The 16,751-nt window shown below is 41.4% G+C and overlaps 1 protein-coding gene across 1 annotated transcript; it reads right to left on the bottom strand.

The window, feature by feature from the left end:
- Positions 1-1,945: 1,945 nt before the first annotated feature.
- On the bottom strand, positions 1,946-16,332 carry ZRSR2 (zinc finger CCCH-type, RNA binding motif and serine/arginine rich 2). Its single transcript, XM_084510187.1, has 11 exons — positions 16,240-16,332; positions 14,779-14,858; positions 14,595-14,691; positions 14,202-14,310; positions 13,770-13,856; positions 11,622-11,660; positions 9,915-10,030; positions 6,107-6,320; positions 3,706-3,761; positions 3,414-3,523; positions 1,946-2,735 (listed from the first exon to the last, which is right to left on the bottom strand). Exons 1-11 carry the CDS (start codon positions 16,284-16,286, stop codon positions 2,254-2,256), a joined length of 1,437 nt encoding a protein of 478 aa, XP_084366313.1. The 5' UTR covers positions 16,287-16,332; the 3' UTR covers positions 1,946-2,253.
- Positions 16,333-16,751: the final 419 nt, after the last annotated feature.

Below are 16,751 nucleotides of genomic sequence, written 5' to 3'. Positions count from 1 at the left end.
ATCATCACAAAACCAGCATCCTACTGCCCATTTCACTTCTGGTCGAGCTCAATGATTTACTTCCCTCAGATAACGCTCAGCAACAGCACAAGCGGCACGCTGCATGGCAGGGGAATGTACAACACACTGCAGGTGGCACAAATCAACTTTTCCATCCAAGAGCCTTCACCAGCAGTCCAGCTCACCAGAATGCGGGCTGTGAGACGCGAGGCAGCACCAGTGAAATGATCTTCCTGGCCTGCTGGTGATGCTGCCCAGCAAGTGGGGAAGGCCAGTTCAACTGTACCGGTTTACTGCGTTCTGCACAAGTGCCCATCTATGAAAAAATAGAAACCCTGGGGAAAATCTGCCTGTGAGATCTAGTCAGGAAAGATACATTATGAGAAAGCGGTTGTCACAAATTTCTCAAATACAATTTAAAATGGTGCTGTCTATCCATCAAAATCTGCCTTTCAAATGAAGTTATTATTTCAAAAGTTATGCTATTACAGTCCCTACATCTGTTAATAACTAAAACATTTAATCAAATTAACTAAGCTACAGTTCTGCCTACAGTTATGACAATACATATTGAAAGTCGGGTTTGAACTGAACAACAATATATAGCACTTCTGTTGTATTACTCCAAATTGGACAACAGTTACACATGAAAGAAGGAAAATGTATAATCAGCATGCTAGGTGCAGTATGCATTTAGAAAAGCAAAAATATATATATATTATATCCAGAACAATGGTCATTCACTCTATCCTGGGGAAAAAAAAATGCTCTTGCTATGAGGAAAGCTACACTGGAGTTTGGATGTCCAGATTTGCTAAAGAACTTGATGCTATGTTGTTGAGTCATAACAAACACCTATTTGGGAGCATTTCATGCCTACTTCAGAGGCTTCTAACTTAACAAGTGGTCTGAACTGTGCTCTAGAGGCAGGAGTCCCAAGTTCTTTGGAGAGGCTGAAGAGAGAGAGCTATCTCTGCAGACACCTGGGGCACCCACACCTTCGGGGTCACAAACTGCTCTCTCCAAGCATAAACAGACATCGAAGTGCCCAAGTTAAAAACCTAAAGGTAAACAGGGTGAAGTACAGTCAATTTAACAGCACTAATCTTTCATTTAAAACTGAAGAAATAGCTATAAGAACTTCGCTAATTGCAGGTACTCCGCTAACACAGCTGTCAGTTATAAAAAGCTTCGTCCCGATAACCTCATTTTTAAGCACCCCTCTCCACCTTGACTGTAAGGGAGCTAGGCAGTAGAGTGCCTTAAACTGTAATATAAGCCCCAAAAAAAGGCTTGATATCAAATCCTCTCACAAAAAAAACCTAAAATATTACTTCAGGTATAAAATAATACTGAGTTTCTTTAGCCACTCTGCAACATCTTGAGCCTTTACAATGACATTCCCATCTTTAGTTACCAGATTTACACTTTTCTTCCCACTCCGTAAGAGGTTAGGCAGGTTGTTTTCAACTACAAATGGTATGCAACCAAGAAGTATGCAAAGTATTTTCTGTCTTCACTCCAGGGATTACAAGTGATTGGTCTCCACACTTACTTGGGGATTAAGGTACTGAATAAATTGATTGTTTTCCTGTGTAATTCCTACTTGGTTTTTGTCTACTGCAATCCCTACAGGCAATTAGCTCAGCAGCTCAGTCACAGGAGAGAGAAAAATCCAACACTTATGACCACAAAGCTCCTACTGGGCAAGTATTGTACAAGCAAACAGTGAAGCCTTTTAGATCCCTTTTCTCCAATGCATAACATGATTATATTACTTTGTCTAGAACAGGATAGCCCATAAACATACGGTAAACATAAATGGCTGTCTTTTACACAGACTTCAACTGGCAGCGTGCTGCTGTGTGAGTTCACAGCACATTAGCTGTTCTGTACTAACTCCTTACAGGGACAGGAAACACTTAACACACACGTTACACAGAAATAAGCATATACCAAAAAAGCTTTACTTCTCTTTCTATTTTGTATTCAGGATGCATCCAGATGTTGCAGTAGTTCAGAGGGACAGAGTAGCTAGAGTACTTGACATTTACACCTCATATAGGACTTAAACTTTTAATTTTCTGAAGCTTAGCACACAGTAAACTAGGTTCCTTTATTAGGAAGAAACATTTTAATGTGCAAGAACACTTTATTTGAAACTCAAACGTATCTGGTGCCCTATTGGAAAGATATTTGTCAGCTCTACATTTGATCAACATTTGATCAATTAGCAACTTCTAAGATTAATTCTCACTTTGTTTTGGGAGTTTCACTACTTTTTCCTCTGCTGCTTGATCTCTTTTTACCCCTACTCCTGGATCGAGAAGAGCTCCGACTTCTGCTCCGACTACGTGTTCGACTGTAACTTCTGCTGCGGCTGCGTCCTCTCCTCTTCCTCCCTCTGCTGCGAGACCTCCTCCTTTCTCGACTCCTTGACCTGCCAGACCGGCGCCTCCTCTTGTTTTTGCGGCGATTCTTTTTTCTCTCAGATTCTCCGTTTCTGCGGTAAGAATGATCTGGGCTTGGGCTGCCCCTTCTCCTTGACCGGCTGTAATAGTCATCACGATGGCTTGATCTGTTTCTCCTCTCAGAGTTTTTAGACAACTGATTAGTCCGTTCAGGAGAAATACGTATGTCTCTATTGGCCTCCCAGAACTCATTGTTTGGATTTTTGAATACATGAAGAAAGTTGCAGTGTTTCCCTCTTGGACACTTCTGCCTTTCAAATAAGCCTGCAACAGATGAGGGTTTGCTTTTTTTTTTTTTTTTTTTTTTTTTAATGAACCAGACCTGTTAAACCTTCATTACGCACCTACTGGAAATGAAGCTTTCTGAACTTAATTTTGCCTCCTCCAACAGAGAAACATCTATCTGAACACCTACCAATTTAATTCACCCAAGATTATTTTTACAACAGGTACTTTTCTTGGAATTAACCTTCTAACATGTATTTAAGATGGTTATTACAGCTTCAGTTTAAAACTATTTTCATAAATAATTTTAGCACTCTAAATTTTCTAAGAATGTAAATACAGAGAAGTCAAATGTAAGTTACTGCTAAGAACTGTTGATGGTTGAGAAACTATTGTTGCTTTTGAAAGAGATAAATTTGTATTTTCTGCACTTCTGCCTTAGTATTGTTATTATTTCTAAAGCTGGAATCTACGCTTTCTCTTCCAGTCCAAGCAAATCCACTAGGATGATTCAAATGCTTAAGTGACAGAGGACAAATATTCCCTTTCCTTCCTAGAGCTACACAAGCAAGCAAGCATATTTGTCTTCCAAATAGAAATGAACTCGATCTGAAGCACTGGCTGAATCAAAGTGACAGATTAACTCCCTCTTTTTCACTTCTACATTAACTCTTTCATTAACGCACATTCTCTTTTACGAGCATTTATGTAACTCACCACAAATGGCGGTCTTCCATCTTGTCACAGGACAGAATTCACAATGGAGCTGCCGGCCTGCGTACCATCGGCCACTGAATAGAGCAAGAGCTGCCTGGCAGTCCTTCTCCCTTTAAAAAGAAAGAAAGGAACAAACAAACGTGTAACATTATCACTGTACAAGCATTTAGGATGTCACTTACCAATTTCAGGCTCCCATTGCAGTATGAGAACAAATCATTTGGATTATACAGTTTTCATTACTGGGCTTTGGAGTTTTAGAACTAAACTTGGTAAGATTGTGAATACTTACGACTGGTACTGGACATACACATTTCCTCGCAGGTGAGGCTCATAGTTGCAACTGACCTAACAAGATCAAAACATTAAGTTAGGACAACTGAAGGCTGATGTACAGCAAGTTACACACATGAAGGTGGCAGCCATTCTGATTTATGACAGCACATCAATATGAACTTGTGTATTATTTTCTTCAAAACATACTCTTAATCAGATACGATGTTCAGACAACAAAGGCCATCTGGTTTATGTCTGTATGTTTCCAGCATTTTGCTTTGATTACAACTAGGTCCTCTGCTTCAGTTAGTCCACAAGGCAGCTTGTACTCCATTGTCTTGCACTTAAGTCTGGGCCAACCCTACTACGCGACTGCCAAGTCCTGCTCTGAAAACATTCAGTAGTATCCCCATGAGGAAACGTGGGATTCGTTATGGAAGAAGAATGTTTAGAACAATTTACCTTCACAGCATCCCTGTGAGATGAGTTAGGAAAGCTGAAGCCACTAGCTTTCACTGAACAGTTCTGATAGCTATTTTTCACTATAATCTAGCATTCAAAGTCTATCCAGAACTCACAAAAATACACAATTTAACTTCCAAAAACCTTGTTACTAGTTGCTAGGGATGCTGAGATGTGCAGGCCCAGGCCAGTTAGGACCTGGTTCTCCAGAGCAGAACTGTGAGCCCAGCCCCTCCTGCCCCCAGGCCTCTTCCAATACCCGCACCAAATGAGGCAAGCAGCTTCTTTCATCACTGGACCCTCAGAGAATACACCTCTGGATTAGGCAAGGGCTTCAGAGGCAACAAGGAACAGTTATGTAATTAAATATTACAGAGTAAATAGTCACAGTATTTGAGATAAATAGCAACGTTAGTGTAAGAACAACCTCATCTTCAACATGTTTGGGTGGGAAAAGAAAAGAAGGGCATTTTGTCAGAACCTGCCAGATTCAGGAGTAGCTTCCCAGAAAGAACAGTAAGAATAAAACCCCGTACCACATTGGAAATGGAAGTCAGCTGAAACAGGCATGAGTGTAATATGATTATAAATGGTAGGAGAGACTCAACCATGGTTGAGATTCCAGCTGCCAACACATAATTTCAAAACATCTCTAATAAAATGAAAACGCCTTTGAAAATCAAAATACAGTTGCACAATTACTTCAGAAGCTATGAAACCCCACACTAGAAGCTCTTACCCCATTATTAGCCACAGGGATCCAAGTACGTGCAACTTTAGAAGATAGTTGCACAAAACACAACAAAGATACTACCTTAAGGATCCGAGTTTGAAGGTAAGACAGCATTTCAACACATGTTCCAGTGGGAATATACATCCCATCTTCTACAATGGAACATTGCTGGCTAATATCCCTTGAGTCAAAATAAGGTGGGATACTCATCCAAACAAGTAAAGGTTTCTTTCTTACAACCTCATTATACAGCTATTGAAAATTCATATTTATTTTTTTTTTAAACTTTCCTCCTGCTTGAAATGCTAATACAATCTCTGTTCTAAGGCAGCTGTCACTACAGAGAAACAAAAAGAGAAAAGGCACAGCATGCCTCCTGGTGACTACAGAAAAACACTTAGGAATGGCAAGCAGAAAGGGATGCTGCAATAAGTTTTGTTACAAGGAGATTTCACCATCCAAGCTGCACGTTTTATGACAACAAGGGACTGTCAAAATGCATCATTCATCTCCAAGGTCTCCATTTACAGGACCCTCATTTTTCCCCCTGAGAAATCGTAATATAAATAGGAAAAAAATTCAGGAAGCCAGATGCAGAAACTAAGGCTGGATGACAAATCTCAACACCATTCACATAACGTACTTCTTTGTAATACAGCCATTTCAAATTAATTCCTGCTACTGAAATATCTCCTACCTTTTTGGTTCATTGCCACTTGAGTTTATTTTATCTAACCAGTTCTAAAATGACAGTATTTGGGTGTATAGTCCAAATACTTTTTGCATCTCCACAGTATCATTCCTTTGGTGCAGCTTTAAGTGGCACAAATGCACTAGCCCAGATACCTTTAATATTGCCTAGCAGTTTTAATCCATGGGCCCTCTGGGGCTTATCACAGGCTAAGCAGAGAAGGGACTGTGAGGTTAAGTGGACTGTTGTTCTGTATCAACACCTGGCAACGTAAAAGCACCCGCTTTTATGACAGTTCAGGAGACTAGCAGAGAAGATTCACCCAGAATGCTCTGTAGAAGCAGTTGGAAGTTTACAGGTGCCAAGAGAGATGCATAGTTTGCAGCAGACACCAGACAGCTCTCTCAAGGATATGGGATTTAGCTAGAGCATACTGCACAGAATTCTCTAAAGGCTAGTAAAACACAGGTGATGCGTTATAAGTTAAGAATTGAAAAAAAAAGAGACAAGCTATTAGACTCCTACGCATACCTTGAATTGAACAACCTTCCCCACGTTCTGAAACTCCGGGAGCACGTCCTCATAGAACTCGAGGAACTGCTGGTAGGTTTCCTCGTCACTGTACTCGAGACTCGCATCGGTGTCGTAGTCATCCCGCCGGCACTGCTCCATGCCAAACGTAATGAACATCCCTCGGACAAGTAGTGTCTTACTAGACGTTGGATAGTTATGCTTACGAGAACACCTGGATAGTTACAAAGAGGAAGAACGAAGAAGGTTTGCACTTTTGGTGAAGACGGACCTGCTGAAGCTTTGAACAGCTGCCATGTTGAGAGAGTTACTACAAAAAAACAACCCACTAGTGGAAAATCAAGTTACTTAATAATTAAGATAGTAAAGTTTGGAAGTGAGTTTGCAAATAATGCTTTTTGTCAATCATAAATATATTCTTACATTAAAAAAATTGTCTGCAGAAGACATTGATACCCTTAACGTATTAAAAGCCGAAGTTGCAAGGCTTAAATGCATTCCCCATTTCTCAATGGCTTTACAGAAATACTAACAGTCTTTTACAATATTAAAAAAAAAAAAAAAAAAAAAAGTCCCTGCTCTTCTTTTTGCTGAAAGAACTGAAAGAACTTTTACTGGTAGCGTTCTCTGCACACAGGGAAGAGGAGGTTTGTGAGGTGGGACAGGGCTGAGAAAAAGAAAACATGTCTAGCCCTGTAGTTGGATGAATACCCTATTATTTTTTTCCATTAAAAAAAATGCTTATTATAAACAAGTCATAGCTTAATCTGCATCTTCTGGGCAGCCATAAAAGTATTAAGATCTCCCACGCTGTCTATCATCTTCGGGCTACCTCGCTCACGAAACACAGCTCTCCCCCACAAACCTTTAGATTTGATAAGAGCACGGATGCTAGCCCCCGTGTTTATTTCACTGTGCTTTATGATCTGTTTCAAACACTTCACAGAGTAACTGGGTCATACGCTCTCCAACACATTTCTGCTTTTCATGACATGATCAGAGCAACAGTCAGACTAGTCTGCTCTCTTATCTAGCAATGGCAAAGCACAGACAAACTGGGGGAGGTCAGGTCTAAAACCAGCAATTACAGCCTAGACTTAAGACAGAAAGTTTCCTCCTGCATCTTGCCAGCTAGAAATTGACTCACACGTTCTGATTTACAACTTAGAAACCAACCAAACAAAGAAAAGGAAAAAAAAAAAAAAACAAAAACACACAAACAAGTGAGACAATGAATTTATCTTTTTTGATTTGAAAAGCGACCTCATTTCACAGCTGTTTGTATTATGGAACACAAAATATTATACCCAACCAGCATTGCCTGTACACAGGTAGCACATGACAGAACAAAAGCCACCCCAAAAAAAACAAATGACCCAGAATTTAGTATTGCTAGAAAATAATTAGTATTTAAATTATTGTGATTATTTAGTAGTAGGGTAATGGTTGGACCAGATGATTTTGGATATCTTTTCCAACCTTGATGATTCTATGATCAATAAAGATCGACTGAAAAAGTTTTGCTTTCTTCAAGGCACAGTGAGCTTTGACAAGTCAGTCATTATTGTATTGATAATATGAGCTCCCAATTTTTCACCACTGTGGCTCATTTCAGCTTCTACCCTATTCGTTCATTCCTTATCCTGCCTGTACCTCAGTCCTTCTACTTATGGCTAGCAGCAGGGGATGAAATGACCAGAATACGACAGAAGTATGTTATGTGAAGACAAAGAAGGAAGATGAAGGAGAAGAAGCTGAAATCAACAACTACAGGTGAGAGAAGGGCAGCATACCATGTTTCCCGGTACGTAGTTACAAAGTTTATGCATAGTTTGCAGCAAAGCTGATTTATGGCCAATTCATGATTAACCCAAGGAGGTTACCTCCATTTAGTACCTCCAAAACAAAAATACTACAAAGATTACAAAGAACTAAGCATGAAAATTTCAGTAGCAATAATGCTGTTTGCGGTGAAATAAATGCCCAAGGTTTTATTTAGGCATTCATCCCATATTTCAGAATAGAAAAAGATATAACGGCTTACGGGCTTGAAACTTACATAGAGTTCAGTAATCACATAATTGTCTGCACTATGCATCACTCCGAAACAAATTACTTTTAGGAGGAAGGAAACTACAGTACATGGATCACACTCATTTCAGTGATACAATTTAGTGTCCTGGTTTCAGTCAGGACAGAGTTAATTTTCTTCCTAGGAGCTGGTAGGGTGCTATGTTTTGGCTTAGGATGAGAAGAGTGCTGATAACACCCCGATGTTTTAGTTGTTGCAGAGCAGTGCTTATACCAAGCCAAGGACATCTCAGCCTTTTGCTCTGTCCTGCCAACAGGCAGGCTGGAGGTGCAGCAGGAGCTGGGAGGGGACAGACCCAGGACAGGTGACCCAAACTAGCCAAAGGGGTATTCCATACCATCTGACGTCATGCTAAACAATATATAGGGGTGGCTAGCTGGGATGGAGGAGCTGTCTGCTCTGGGATAGGCTGGGCATCGGTCAGCGGGTGGTGAGCAATTGCATTGTGCATCACTTGTTTGTACACATTAGTAGTAGTACTACTACTATCATCATTGTTGTTATTATTATTATTGTTATTATTATTTTCCTGTCTTAATAAACTGTCTTTATCTCAACTCACAGGCTTCACTTTCCCATTTCTCTCCCCCATCCCAGAGAGGGAGGGGGGAGGTTGAGCAAACAGCTGCGTGGTGTCTAGCTGCCAGCTGGGGGAAACCACAACAGTTAGTTAAACAGCCTTACTCGCTTATGCTGAAGATTCGTGTAATAGAAAAAAAAAATAAAAATTATCAGTTTTTCCCTGCTGATCTATATTTCCTTCTTAACATGCACAGAAATTAAGGGATTTTCCACCCAGACTCTTAATTTGGGACACCAATTTCAATGGTCACAAATGAACCTGTAATCCTGGACCCATTTATGCTCTTGACTTCCTCAATGTGAAATTTGTTGCCAGAGGACAATTTGTTTCCTATGAGGAAGGTGTTTTTTTTGTTGTTTTAAGGTAGTAAATGCTTGGGGACACCGAATTAAGCTGTTTCATGCTAAAAGCAAATAATCCTTCCCATCCTGCTCATGACTTCATCTACCAAAGCCCCCTTCCATCAACTCATTGAAAGTGAAGAGCCTAGACCAGTTAGCCAGTCCTCCTACAGAAGCTGCTCCTCATCTCTCGTTATCTTGTTGTCCTTCCTCTGTTCTCACCTTTTACTGTATTTCCTTTCCCAGACAGGGCACCCACAGCAGTATACAAGTATACAAGAACCAAGAATGAGTGTACCACACGTTTAACAGTAAACAAATAGGAGAATTCCAGAAGCTACTACAACATCTTTCCCAACTGTGCAGACGTACCACAGTTTTGCTTTAGTTGACATCTTCCTAGTTATATATTTATTTTTAAAAAGATGCAGCGTATGCAAACTAATCAAGATAAAAATCAACAGCTGACATGTGAGGCCTGTGCTAATAGCAGAAATCAAATGTACTCTGTCTGAACGAATCTGTGCATCTGCCAGCTCTAAGGTAAAGGCAGTCTGGCCAGTGGAACCAGAATGTACCATCAATAATACGCCTTAACAATAAATGCTTCAGTTCCAGGCAGTCAACAGTTTTGCTCTCAATGTCTAATTCCACCATGAATAACAGTATCCCATCCAAATAAATAAAAGTAATTCATGAAGCAAGATTTCTTCAGTTTGCACATAAACTAATGAAGTTGCTTGCCTCTCACCCCTCCAAAACATTCCTGCTGGTAAATATTCAATTGATTACCTGTCTCCGAATCGGCAGGAACCTGTTTTGATATAGAATGGGCAATTTGCTCTGTCCTTCTCTGTTCCTATGTTCTCTGGGGGCTCTGGGTTATGCCAGGACACACCATTCTCCAGCTGTGGAAAAAGAAAACAAATATTAAAATACATGTAAGTTAAAAAAAATAAAAAAGAAGAAAGATTTAGTATCAAAATGAAGCTACCAATTAAATTCACAGGCAATTATGAGCACTGCATTAGTACAAATGCAAGCTTGAACCTATTTATGCTTTTATTTTTTTAAACAAAAAACAAACCGAAAGCTACCCAGTGCCTTGGGTCTTTGGTGATGGAAGCCCCTTTTCTTGATAATTGTGCAGTTTTACGAACAAGTCCATATTCGTAATTACATATTAACAATAAAATATAACCAAAATGTGTGTTTTCTTTTGCTGAAGTAAAAATAAATAAATAAATGAGCTGCGATATTTGCTCCTGAAACACCAATTTCATTTGTCATCCACAAGAATTACAAATATTGGGACAGTTTATTTTCATTCAGCTAAACCTGTTAGGTACTTCACACCAGCACACACTGAGCAGCACTTTTTACACCTGGCAGACAGAAGTCTGGGACTATTAACTTATCTGTCCTTGCAAAAGCTTAAGGCTCAGTCATATTATCACTTTTTATGCTGTTAGGAAAGGCTAAATAAAAGTAACCTGCCAAAGGCCATAATTAAAAAGCAATTAAATTCACAGTTAGCACTGGAATGAAAAACATTCATACTGCTCAGCTCAGGCCATCACATTAAGATTTCTAAAATTCAAATTGGGATTATCAAATTGCAAGCCTGACCATAAACAAAACAGGTTTTAAGAAGGTAATTTTCCTTAGCCAAAAGATCTGTAAAGCTAACTAGCTTAAGTTCTCCATTTAAATTAATTGAAAACTGTTTATTTATGAGCAGCATTTGACTCTGCCACCAGCTCTGCTCATGACTCTCAGCCATAATTTCCCCTCAAGAAAACAGCACTATCACTGTTCATGCTGTTGAAGTAACTGAACCCTGCACTGATACCACATAAAGACCAACACGCAATATTTCTGCCTCTGCCCTCGCAGAAGTGGCTGCTAATACATCTTCAGCACCAATAGCTCCGAGCATTTTTCTACCCATATTGCAAAATAAAGGTTTAGATTCCTTGCCTAAGAAAACTCTTTAAATGCAATTCAGAATTGAATGTAGCTAATAGCAATCAACCCTCAACAGGTAACTGGGTTAAAATTTAATTTTCGGACTTATGCAGAGTATGAGTATTCACAAATTTAACCGTATCAGGTTGTTCTCTAAGGAAACTGGAAAAAACGAATTCACCTTCTCTAAGCTCCAAAAATCCACTGTTCCTAGGTTTGTGGGTTGGGCGTTTTGTTGTTTTGTTTTAAACACAGCACACAGCAGTATTTTCAGATTCATTTTTGACTCAGACCTCCTAAACAGCAATGAGCATGCACAAATGCACTGCCATCAACCGGCCAGAAATACACTTAATTATGTTCCACCCAGTAAATAATTGTTTACTGCTCACGCAAACCACTAGATATTCAATTTATTCAGGCCATTAGGTTCTTGAGAGCAGATGGACAGCACGCTACGAGGCAAACACCGGACGGCAATTAAATTATTTTTCAGTTCTTTTTTCAAAAAAAAAAAGACTCTGAGCGTACCTGGCTTTCGGCTTGATCCAGCATCTTCTGCACAGCTGCCTATAAATGGTGCAAACACAGGACTAGTGAAAATCCCAAGGACACACAAAACATCTGGTTTCTTTAGTTAAGAACCTAATTTACAATACTCAATGATTAGACATGATAAAAGTTTCGTGGGGTTTGCTTTAAAAGCAGATGTTTTACTTTGCTTTGTAGCATTTCACATGGTACAAAGCTGTTAAAGGATACATCAGACTAGACTTTCATGTGGACAATTTTCTAACCTAAATGCTAGACAACTTCAAAAGCTTCATTTCTTTTTTGAAACTATCATTGAACTACTCAATAGTTAAATGCATCTCTTGGTCTAGTACTCAATCTTGTCACAGTTATACTTGTAATCATTTAGTTGTGCTAAACTTTTTGACTTGGAACATCCTGTGTACCACAGAAAAGCACATAGCTTACTAAGCCTCTGTTAAACCCAAGTTTATAACTGCTAAGAAATCTTAATATCAAACCTGGTAAGCTTTGCTGCATCTACTCTTTCAAACAAAGCAAAAACAATGAGGATATTCTTTCCCTTCCCTCCTCTAAGTGGGATGAGCAAAGCAATAGACACACTCCAAGACTAGCTGGAAATTAGTTCTCTCAAATTATTCTAAGAAATTTCAAGAATAAAGACACTTAAAGACAGTCAATGCAAGAAAACACATTATCGTTGTTCTGATTTGGAAGAGAATTAATTAGATCTAAAAAGAGGAGGAGCAAGTTAAAAAAAAAAAAAATCAATGTGAGGAAAAAAAGACAAAAACCCAGAATAACTATTTCCCCATCTTAAGGGGGAAAAAAATAAACCTTTTCTTTCAGTCAGTGAGTCAGAATTTGAATAAAATGCAGTTTGAAGAGACAGGCCAAATCAATTTACTAACTTTCTGTTGCTGAAATGGGTGGCTCCACTCCCAGCTGAGCACTCACAGCATCCCTCTGAGCGCATGTCAATGCCCTCTATGAGCCAATTTAGCTCACTAGACCAGTAAATTAGTAATCCAGAAAAACAAACAACAGAACAAAAACCAGAAAGCAGCTTCCATTTAGTGCAGGGGACAAAATTAGTCCGCTGGAAGCTTGGGCAAACCCAGGCACCACATAAACCCCTTCCCAAGAAAGGGAAGGAACAAAATTCTGCTGTTACCATGGTATAGTTCTGGGAACTCTACCTCAACCTTCAACAGGGGTGAGACCAACATTTTCTCTCCCTACTCTGGCAAGGCATGGATACATAGCACAAGAGGAAGACTGGCAGGAAACACAACTGCTGTTCTTTTTCATTCGTCATGGAAGTGTTATGTAACTCATGACATTAAGTGCAACAATTAAGTGCAGGAGACAATACCACGTGCTCATGTCTCCTCTCCTAGTACGGCTACCAGACACGGTATCAAGGCACCTCCCAGGAGTTGTACTAAACTAGAACCTTTTGCTAATGTGGAGAAGCTGATTTGTCACGGGTCCTGGGAAGCTGCAATCACCCTTTACTGGTGATAGGCCAGTCCTCCCTTTGGATTTCCATACAGGCATCTTACATCCAGTTTATTCGACTCCTAAAACTTAAGAAGAATGTACACTTAGTGTTATAAATGAAGTGTTATAAATGACTATTTCCAGTATAACTTTTTTCCTCCACTCAGGGAACTCTGGAAAAAAAGATACGTCCTGTTGGATGAGTCAGGTAAAGAAGAGCTGTAATGTATCTTTTGAGTAAGAACTCTGTTAAGGAACAGCAGCAATGTAATTCCATGTCCTCATTGGGAATTTTCTTCCATACTGATTGTGTTCAACTGGGACAGTAAATAAGGATCACCTTTAACGTAAAGACGTAAAGAAGTGCACATACAGTGTGCCTTCACGTTTAACTGATGCACAGAAGTACATATTACAAACAACCCCATGATTTAGAATTAGTTATTCCCCCCAGGTAAACAGAGTTGCTAGCTCCTCTTTAACAATGAAGAATAATTTCAGCAACGTAGGACTGAGAGAAGTAACTAACACATTTATACACTTGCAGTTAGAATAGAATCCGCCTTCAACATGCATAGACTCGTGCATCAGATAATGCGAGAGGATATGTAACACGTTTATCCTCCCGCTGCCAGGAATCACCTCTCTTTCTCTCTTCTCCTGCTGCTTCTGCTGTGCGACTTCTCTCTCTTTTCTTTGCTGCTCTTCCCATTCTTCTTTGATCTTCCTCTTTACGATAAAAGAGATTTTAAAAAGTTATTTAAGGAAACAAATAAATATTTTATAATCGCTACAGTCAAATTTGAAACTATCGTGTTGTATTGTAGCTCCTTGCCCATAAAGTTCTCACTCAGTCATAAACCACTAGATCTCTGAACAAAAATCCATTTAAAGAGTATTTTTGTGTCTTTTTAATTTTTCTATCTAGAATGAAAGAAACTATAAGAGCTTACGCTTTCAGACTTAGCAACATCAACAAAACTGCGTACACTACGGAACAGTAGAAGATATTAAAGACTTTTAGAAGTTTTCCTTATTACCAGGCACAACTATAACACTCAGTTTATGCATCACCTCTTCTTCTTCTTGACGTTTTCTTGCAGCCTCTTCTTTTTCTTTCTTAAGCTTGAACTCTTCTTGGGCCTTTTCTTCTCTCAGCAACCACTGCTCATGTAGTTTTTGTCTACCAAGGAAACCAGATGCCACTTAGACAAATTTTACTGCCTTCCTGCAATTGTCATGCATGTAATTCAAATTTATTAGTTCAGCATTAACTACAGTTTATCTAATACTCTTTGAAATAGAAAATGCCATGAAAGTCATTCATGCATTAGAAAAATCCCGTGTAGCATTAAACACAGATTAAGGATTCTATTTCATAAAATATATTGAGACTTTTCAAGTTTTCAAAATGTAATTGGCTAAAAACCTATCTACTAAGCATATGTTAGTTTCTAGCTGTTTCACCTTTCTGCCTCGAGCTTTTTCTCCTCTTCTTCTTCTTCCTCCTCTTCCAGTTCCTCCTCTTCCTCCTCAGACACCGATTCATCTTTTTCTGTAGCTTCTGAGAAAAGACAAAAAACAACGCATCTAAATGATCAGATGTCACAGTCAGTGAAAATACACAAAATATGAAACTCTTCACACTTACCAGAGTCTCTCAGTTTGGCCAGTGCCTGCCGCTTTTTTTTCCGCTTTTCTTTTTTCAGAATAGCTCTGTATTTTTGATGGCTGAAGATGAGAAATTTTTTACATTACTATACCCAAACGATTAAGTTTTACTGTCATATATACACTCAATTACATCAGCAGCATAAAATCTCACAACTGCAAAATTAACGAATATTCATATGAAACAGCAACTCCACAGGAATATCTGGCACAGTAATAAAATCCGCAACTATGCCGTTACAACTGCACGTTGCCAGCAGTAACGACCTCGCTGGGGACCAACACAGAGAGTCTCATCCTTCTTGAGCTCTGCAGGGCTTAGCGTTATCACCAGCTTCATGAAATCTCCCCATGAGCCTGAACTTCGGTCGTTAGGTAAGATCTGGGAGAAGAAATTGGGCATATCCTGCACTGAAGTTGTGATACCCCTTTCAGAATATTTTAGTGTTTCTCTCTTTTCATGTGGCACGAAGTTTAAAGTCTCTACCCTTCTACCGAGATACTCTCCACAGACAGTGGTTTTAATATGAAAAAGACATGTATCAGTTGCCACAAATAATTCTCAGGTCCATTTTTCCACCACTGAATCTTGGCCACACTCGTGTTTTGCCTGAAATCTCATCTGGTAACTCTGCAAGTGTGTTTGGAAACAGCATCTTGTTTTCATTAGGGTTGAAATCCTCCAAGTATCTAACGATCCTTCCACACCAAAGCCTTGTTTTCATTTTTCCTTCTGGCTCCACTGTTTCTGGCCAACTCATAACAGAAGAACCGGAGGGATGATCTCCAGCGCTCCCCATCCTGCCACTCCGAGTAGCGACAGCAGATCCAAACCCTGCCATCTCAGCGCCTGCCATTTCACAGCATTCCAGAGGCGTTACCTCAGAGAGCCCCAAACTCACCTGCATCTCCAGCTAAGCTCCTGGCTATGTGTGAGTGCTGCGTGCCACTCATAGCACCGCGGCGGCCCGCAGCAAGCCGAGCTCCTTCCCTCACAGACCCAAACCTGGCCGCAGGGTCATTTTTTGGCCTCCCCCCCCGCACCACCAACGCCTTGGGACCCCCCTCACCCCCTCAGCGTGCGCCGGGCGGTGTCCGCAGCCCCCCCCCGCCCCGCGCCCCGCTCCCCTCAGCCCGGCTCCCAACCCCTGCGCGGCGCAGCGGCCCCGCAGCCCCCTCACGGCCTCCCCCGCACCTCCCCGAGCCCCCCCCGGCCCTCAGGGCCCCCGCAGGGCCCCGGCGGCGGGGCGGCCATGGCGGCAGGGAGCTGCGCCACTCCCGGGCCCGGCCGCGAGGCGGCCTCAGCGCCGGGCCCGCCGCACGGAGGCACCGCCGGGCCCTCGGCCGGGACGAGGAGCGGGCCGCGGACCCCCCCCGGGGCCCCCCCGGGGCTCCCTCCCTCGGCGGCGGGGGCGGGGGGGGGGCCGCGGCCCGGCCTCACCTCAGCTTCCCCAGGGGGGACTCGGGCAGCAACATGGGCGCCGCCATCTTGCGGGGCCGACGGGACGTCACGTGACCCCGCGGCGGAAGGGCGACAAATCCCTTCCGGCGCCGCCGGGCATGGCGGCGGCCGGGGGGTGGGGGGGGGGAAGGCAGGCTGAGGGGGTTGGTGTCCCTCGTGCGGCTCCTTCCAGCGATACTGGCGCAGTGTTAAAACTATAAAATCTATAAAGTTTGTAAAACAAGGCTCAGACTATTCCTGCTCGCCCTAAAAGAGCGGGATGGGGAGCGCAGCCGTTGCTCCTCCCTCTCAGCACCGTTTGTTATTACAAGGAACGCCTGAGGAAGCGTTGGAAATTCCCAGGTTAATCAAACGTTGAAAAAGTAAAAAGATGCACTTCACTGAGTCCCTCACTGATAACATGTCCCAATCCAGTCCTGCACTGTGGTACACACACCAATTTCCCAACCCAACTGAGTAAAGGTGCCTATCACTAGGTGTGCTCTTTTACA

The sequence above is a fragment of the Aythya ferina genome, assembly GCF_964211825.1.
Source record: "Aythya ferina genome assembly, chromosome: 1".
In the NCBI taxonomy this organism is placed as follows: Eukaryota; Metazoa; Chordata; class Aves; order Anseriformes; family Anatidae; genus Aythya; species Aythya ferina.
Note: the sequence above shows the minus strand (reverse complement) of the source record. Positions and strands in the feature narration are given on the sequence as shown.

What these genes read in the sequence shown, in the direction of transcription:
- ZRSR2 (XM_084510187.1), bottom strand. Translation starts at nt 16,286, where the DNA reads ATGGCGGCGCCCATGTTGCTGCCCGAGTCCCCCCTGGGGAAGCTGAG. An exon ending in AACGTCAAGAAGAAGAAGAG is followed by an intron (nt 13,857 to 14,201) that starts GTGATGCATAAA and finishes TTTATCGTAAAG; the next exon opens with AGGAAGATCAAAGAAGAATG. An exon ending in GGAAGGTTGTTCAATTCAAG is followed by an intron (nt 3,762 to 6,106) that starts GTATGCGTAGGA and finishes TGATCTTGTTAG; the next exon opens with GTCAGTTGCAACTATGAGCC.